The sequence below is a fragment of the Anarhichas minor genome, unplaced genomic scaffold, assembly GCF_050575085.1.
Source record: "Anarhichas minor isolate MPS153535 unplaced genomic scaffold, ASM5057508v1 ptg000011l, whole genome shotgun sequence".
Taxonomy (NCBI): Eukaryota; Metazoa; Chordata; class Actinopteri; order Perciformes; family Anarhichadidae; genus Anarhichas; species Anarhichas minor.
Window position 1 is genome coordinate 10,832,448 of NW_027466457.1, and position 7,643 is coordinate 10,840,090.

The following is a 7,643-nucleotide window of genomic DNA, read 5'->3' on the forward strand; positions in this document are numbered from 1 at the left end:
ATGCAAGTGTGTTTTTTAAACAACCCTAAAATCTACAAACCAGAAACAGGATATAGATACTCTACATTTCACAATGCAGCAAAACTTACTCAACTTAACTTTTCTAAGCAGAAGTTAAACACATTTCATGTGGTTTCAGTGGTTTATTTAACAATGTTTTGACCACAATTGTTTTTCCATCAGGTCATGCTTGTTGCAACAAATTGCAACGCAAGACACATATTTCTATATATATTCTTCTCGTGGGCAGAAAATGTCAGTTGCCGCATGACTTTGACTAGGCTTTGTGTCATCTTCAGAGAACTGAAAGCAGACTCTAATAAAGTTTCCTTCCCACTCAAGATTCACTTCTCGTTAAAGGGCTCGAAGTCTGTCATTTACGTGCCAGTTATATTCTGTGTGGCTATTGTAACGACTCATCTCGACAGGACTGCTTCTCCACCCGGGCTTGTGAATGAAAGATTAAACTAGAGAAGGGAATCATTGCGGTCAAGTGATTGCTATACGGATACCTTGTTCTACTCCTGTATATCATGGCGTGTTTTGTCGCCACACTCGGTGTCATCATTCTGTCGGGATTCATCAACCTCACGGCAGCAAACAAGGACACTTGTGATTTTCATGCTGTAGTTGGACAGAGTCTAACTCTGCCGTTTGTCTATGAGGGACTGGCAAACTCACATGTGCTGAAATGGACTCATAATAGCACGATGATTTTATACAAACAACAAGGCAAATTGTCTGTTGGAAAGTCGGAGGACATATCTACAACTGGATCTCTTTTGCTGAAGAACCTACAATTCTCAAGTGCAGGGGCGTACCAAGCAACAGTGCTGAATCCCAACGATACTCTGGCTAAAACGTGGACTGGTCGTCTCTGTATGATGGACAAGGTATCAAAACCTCAACTCAGCTACATTTGTGACCTCAAGTCTGGTGCTGTTAATCTAAATTGCCTCGTAGCTAAACCTCAGGATCTGGTGTTCTCATGGACCCTCAATGAAAAGACCTTGACCAGCGAAACAAGACAAACCCTGAGCATATCGCTGGCACAGCTGAAAGGGGAGAGGAGCTTTACATGTAGTGTGGCAAACAGAGTCAGCAAGGAGAAGAGTGACACTGTCCGGCCAGCGTGTACAAGTCCAGCACCACCATCAATCTGTTTTACATCCAAAGCTGTTTTGGCAGTGCTAGCAGGAGGAGCAGGTCTGATTCTGTTGTTGCTCATCTTAATCATCGTGTTATGTTGCTGCAACATACGCATCAAAAACCAAATGCGACGCAGGGATGAAGGGGAGATGAGAATGCTTTCTCGAAACAAACGAGAGCCCGACTTCATCAGCCAAGATTATGAGACTCTGCACCCGACTGAGGACTCTCCACCACTGAGACATAATTCTTCACCCGGATCCTGTTACGAGAGCGTTTCTCAGCCTGAAGCTCAGACTGAAAACAGATCCTTACAGCTATCCACAGCTGCCGAAGGACAACCTTCACCTGTGCCGAAGCCGAGGACGAAGACCCCCCAGACAGCAAACATCTGAATCTACCTCCCTCTCTTACCATCCTAGGAACTTGTGAAAATGAAGACAAAGATGCATATTTCTTTTAGCTTTGTACCATACAACTGAACCAAAATGAAGAAAATCGCTCAAGAAATTTCTTATTCATGTCCACAATTATAACCTACACTTTCTTTATCTCTGTAATATTCCAGCATATAGCTGTCATGACATGCTGTGTGCGTGGGAGGCAGAATTTGAAGCAGTCTTCATTTACCCAACAACTTTAAATGGGATATCATGGCTTATCTATGTTGAAGTTTTGTTAATTTTTTTAATTTAGCCTTTATAGTGGTGGGGGTAAATGGTTGGTGGGGAATATAAAGAGAATAGTTCTTATTTGTTAATGTTACTGGTGGTCTTACCAGCTTTTTTATGACTTATCTGCAGAGTCAATGTACTTATAAATGTGTCTTATAAATAAAGCAATTTCCTAACAGAAAGAGAGGTTTGTCTAAACTATTTGATGTCGTAGATTTAAGGATATGGCTGGTGATATTCTATATATTCTTATGTTAACAAATCCCATTTTTTCTTTCAACACTTTCCAAAATGTGTTAAGCCTGTCTGTTGCAATTAGCCACAAGCTCATTGTTTCTAAGTTAAGAGATAAATCTTTAAAAAAAAATATGAATGTAAACATACATTTAAAAAAAGATAAAACATTTTCAAAAACAGCTGGGCACTGTAGTTTTTAACAAATGTTTCTCAAACAAGAATGAGTTTCGTAATTGTTGGGTACTTAGTTCAGCGGCGGATTAATACACATTTGGTGCTTTTTTATAATTCTTCGACAACAATGGTCAATGGCTCAGAGACTCAAGTGATTTCAGACTTTTAATATGCAGACAGTTTGTTTTTGTAAATTGAATTAGTATGGTATAAGAACTATTGTATCTTAACAATCACGTAATGGACAGAAATATAACAGACACAACTATTCACCATCTGACCTTACATAAGCATTTTATTGAATGAAGATTATTTTCTTCACTTTTATCTTAACAATTGAGTTTCTGTAATATATTTTCTGTAGTTTAAATATATGGCGTTGGAAAAAAATGTGGTTGTCAAAATGATCTTATATCTCATATTTGTATTGAAAAGTGATAAAAGTGAAAGTTAACCGTGTCAAAAACAGCCTTTTGTTCCAGCTTCTTACATGTCAGCATATTAAAATTTGCTTGCTTGCAAGAAGTTATTAAAGGGGAAAAAAAATCAATAGAGGCATGGATTAGCTAAGGCAAATATCTATTATCTCCAATGGGTAAATGGTAATCCACACATGAAAGTGTTTGCTGTCCCGCCTAATGCTGTGTGACAGCCACATAATGGAATCCCCATGAGCGTCATCGCCTAAAACTTACAAGCCAATGTCATCTTTTGTCAGGCTGCTCCACTCCTGCTCTCTTTACATGGCTGAAATTTCAGTCCAGCCGGCAGGGATTTGGCAGTAAAGCTGGTATCTGCTCCCGGAACAATCCCACTTGTCTTTCTTGAGAAACTCAGAGACTTTACTGGCAACACGCCACATGACTTCCCCTCACCAGCAAACAATGTGTACCATATACAGACCAACACATGTGCACATACATAGGCATACTGTATTCTCACTTACTGTACACACACGAGGGACTACATTTCAAGATACAACTTAATGAAACACATCTCATATGGCTTTGCCAGATCTGCCCTGGAAATGGAAGGGAAATACCTCTGAAATGTGTTTAATCAGTGGCTCTTGGAGTCCAGAGGATATAGCCTTTTGATCTTGGAGTGCGTGTGTCCAGGAAAAGGGTCATTTACCCACGGAAAGTATTTATACTCATGTCAGATCATTCTTATAACAGTTATTTCATTGTCACGGGCTGCCAAGTCTGGGGAGAGCAGCCTGCAAACAAAATCAGAAAATCAGAGGTCAGCCAGCGCAGAGGCCTTTTTATCAGATTTGTCTGAAAATACAGAGATGATTATGACCTATTAACATTCTTGAACCAACTTAGCACTCTTTGACCTTAGTCCTCTTTCTGAAACTCAAAGCATACAAAGCAGTGAGTGAGACACAATCTCCCAATCAGTCCCAAGTTTATTGACAAAGCAATGTTGCCGATTAGTCCTGAAAATCAAACAGATATAATGACTTTGTATACCATTATGTTGTTTAAAGTAATAGTCTGTAAAAGTCATTAAAAGGAAAATGTGTAGAGAGATTGGGTTGTGGTGTTGCTCAGCACATTATTATTGCATTAAACAGTGCGAAGCCATTTTTCAAATGTCCCATTAAGAATCAAACTCACACGATCTGTTGCCAGTCCTAGTTTTTTGATCTTTTCCATCTGTTCATCTCACGTTTTTTGCACACTTTCTTCACACTGTACACAATTTGTGGACTGTCTCGGCATTGTATGTGGCTGTCTGCAACACACCAAATCAATTTCACAAGGAATCAGGCTGCAACTGATTTTTTAAATGGAGGCAGAATACTTTCCAGACCTCAGCGATATTTAGCACCTCACAGAAACTGGATGTCTGAGGCCAAAGCAATGCTTTGTGGGAAGGAAGTTTTCTAACATCTGAATCTCTGACTGTAAATAGGTTTTATATCTGAATTGGCTGCCCCAGCTGTTTGAAAATGATTTACTAAGTTTGTGTGTAAATTTGTTCCTAAGATTGTAGTTACTGCCAGTTTCAAACTAGTGATTTACTAAAATCTTTTGCAAGAGAACATTTTTAAGAAGGACTGATCAAAAGAAATGCATGTAAACAGAAAGTAACTGCAGCATCACAAGATGAAACATAACTTCCATAAACAACACGATAGTAGACTAACTTTATTCTACTTAGTTCAGTTTACACCTGGCAGTTACTGGGTGTAAATATTGAACAACAACTAATCTATATTTAAAAACTAGTTTATGTGGTAGAACCTCAGATGTATTTAAAGAGCTTTTGATATGGCACAACTCAGCCTTGGTGCCAATTTGCCCTGGTGGGCACTCGTAGTATTGCAGCAAAAACGTTTTTTTTCCCCCAAATACCTCCATTATAAAAGTCCGTAAAACTGTCAGCAGGACACCTCGAACAGCAAACAAAGGCCAATTATTGCTCTTGGATTATTCATTTGTAATCCATAAAATTATTTATGTTTGTAAAATGTTCCTAGAACAAAAAAATGATTTGCGTGACAACATCCCAAATTAAAGTCCATGGGCCAAGTGGGAACACATGGGCGGGGGAAATGCGTATGTGCAGTGGGCTGCACAACACAGAAGCTAGACATTTTTTCAGGATTTATGCCCTAGGTGAGCAATTTTCATTCAAATAAATCAGTGCCATCTTTAAGTACGATACATCCACCATGGGTGCAACACATTCTCTACTCAGTAAACGTCTGCGTTACAGGCTAGGAGGGATTTACCAGTGTCTTTATCAGCAGGCCAGACACACAGAATTGTGGAAGATTAGGAAGAGGACCCCGACTGGAAGATCTTTGGTACGAGTCATTTAAAGAACCTGGAACGCATTACATAGATACATTTTGCACAGGCTTAGTATCCTCTGGGAAAGGATGACATTTTGGATGAAATAAAGTGTAAACCAAAAAGCTCAATTGACAACAAATCCTGTCCTAGAAGTATGACTGTTGTCTGTGCTTCTTTGTCATCGTTGCACAAGGATAGCTTGTTGAATCTCTGTTTATTAAAGGATTTTCTTTTACCGGATTTCCCTTGCAGAGCAGTTCTTTGCACCCTTGCCAAATACTCCATTATTGTCTACTTTGACATGGTGGAAGAGACTCCTGTAGAGGTTGATTCCATGAAAACCCGTGACGAATAGGCTTCCAACGCGTCTCTGATCTGTAGCCTAACAATTTTATAATTTCGTCATGGATAACTTGAAGTTGCAGAAAACACATGTTTTTAACAAGGCGTTGGAAGAAAAATAAGAAGACCTTAATAAGAATTGCCTTGAAAGTTTTGATAGGTTTTTCGGGGATTCATTTTTGTGTTTTATTTCAAAGTCCTTTCTAATGCCCGCACTTCTAAAACAGCTCATTAAAATTGAGTTTGTGGGTTTGCTGAGGTCATGGATGAGAAATCTAAACACGCAAATCAGGCGAAATCTCTGTGTACTGCTTCAAATTCACCATGTTATATGCCCAGGAAATGAAACATGGGGGTAATACAGGAAGAAGAGATGGACAGAATCAATGTTCTGGCCACGGTGATGGTGTCAGTGAGTAGAACAAATATTCCCATCATTTCATTCTAATGCCTATCAGCAGCTGCTCTGAGCCAAAGAGGCTGGCGTGTGAAAAGAGAAAAGGCTGAAAAGACACAGACAGGAACACTGCTGCCATGCCAGTGAAGGAATGTGACAGCACCAAGGTCTACAGACATGATACAGAACATCACCGCTTCCAGCAGATACTTCAGAATACTTACAACATGAAGATGCTGTGTAGGATACTGCATACTAGGAATACTGAGTAACACTTTTGAGCTGTAGAAATACCAGCGTTGTCTTCTGTTCAGCTAGTAAGAAGCTTCATGAGGACAATAGGCCTCATTCACTAATTGGCTATACAAGTGCAATTTTATAGCACTAAATATGGCGGAAGTAGCCGATCATTATAGGCTAAGGCAATAAAAACAATGAAAGGACATTCTCATCAACTCCATTGTAAGCCAGGACTAGGTCACTCAATTATATTGTATAGTACGGTTAAAACATTTTATTAAGATATTCAATACACATGGCCATGGATTTAAATATTGTTGTTTAATAAAGTCTTTTTTAATGAAAGCAGTTTGAATATGCTACGCATTGTGTATGCATTATCCGAGGCAGTTCTGAATTTATACGCAGAGTGCGAACACATTCAGTTAAGAAAATATTGATTAAGCACAGATTTGTTTGTGAATGAGGCCCATTGTAGCTTTAGGAGGTTTATGCTATTCTCCCCAAGATCCCATTCTACCCCACCACTCTCAATATGTTAAAATCAGCAACGGAAAATAGGAATGAAAGTTCACATTCACTGCTGTTATGGCTTCCCTCTCTTTTATTAAGTTTCACCAGGCAGTGTTTATTTAGCATTCATTTACTGTTTTATGAATCTTAATAAGTGTGGAACCATTACCCCATTTCTAGTCCCACAGTTAGCCCTAAATGGATGTAGAAACTCCTACATCTGGCTCCAGGTATATCTGACAGCCTGTCTCCATCTTGGGAGCTGCTACAGATTCCAGGTGAAGCTCCCGTTTAGGGGATGAGTCTAAACAAACATTCCAGTAGAGTCAGCTGTAGACAAAAGAGAGGGGTAAACTCCAGTCCACAAATGCTGAAAAGCAGGCCTATCATTTCCACTACAACCCGAGCTCTGTAATAAAAATGCTTCTATCAGCCAAATTACCCATCCATGGGCTTGCACCCGATATAAATCAGATGGAAGAAAGATTCCACCTTCTGCTTTAATAAGCATCTTGTGTGCACAGACTCAACATTCATACAGAGATCAAACATTTCTGTAACATTCTTGGAGATATGAGGCCTGTGTGCCAACACAAAATTGCAACCTGGCAAAAATAATTAAAAAAACGTTACATCCCACTGTGATGTGCATTGTGCAAAATAAGACTTTTTGCTTTGACATGTGGGGCAAAAGCATTTAAGATGGTTCTCCCAGATAACTATAATACCTTTTGAGGAACACCCAGAAGAGATAATTTGGATAGTTTGAAGCCTTTGTCCTGGTCTACGGGTCTATCTCCTCTCAGAGAAAAGGATCCCTTAAGCCTCATTGTGCGTGTGGATTCACGCAGCGATAACAGCATGTCAGTGACGGGACATGCAACAATAGTCGAAGATGAGAGAAGTGTAAAGGTGCGACAGAGGGCTTACAACACAAGGTTTTGCTGTGGCTATGCCATCTAGCAGAACATCAACACAACACTCCAATGGCCTCTCTGTGTGGCCTTGGTTTCTTCAAATGTCTTTAAAGGTACTCCGTTATAGATAAGAGCTTTGGAAAAACGTGTGTTTGCAGGTTATTTATTGCTGCCATGGAGACAAACCAAT

General features: G+C 39.6%; 1 protein-coding gene across 1 annotated transcript; it reads left to right on the forward strand.

Annotated features, from left to right (window-relative positions):
• The first annotated feature begins 533 nt into the window (after positions 1–533).
• On the forward strand, positions 534–1,946 carry LOC142947262 (uncharacterized). The gene has a single exon (XM_076088730.1). It carries the CDS (start codon positions 534–536, stop codon positions 1,542–1,544), a length of 1,011 nt encoding a protein of 336 aa, XP_075944845.1. The 3' UTR covers positions 1,545–1,946.
• The last annotated feature ends 5,697 nt before the right edge of the window (positions 1,947–7,643 follow it).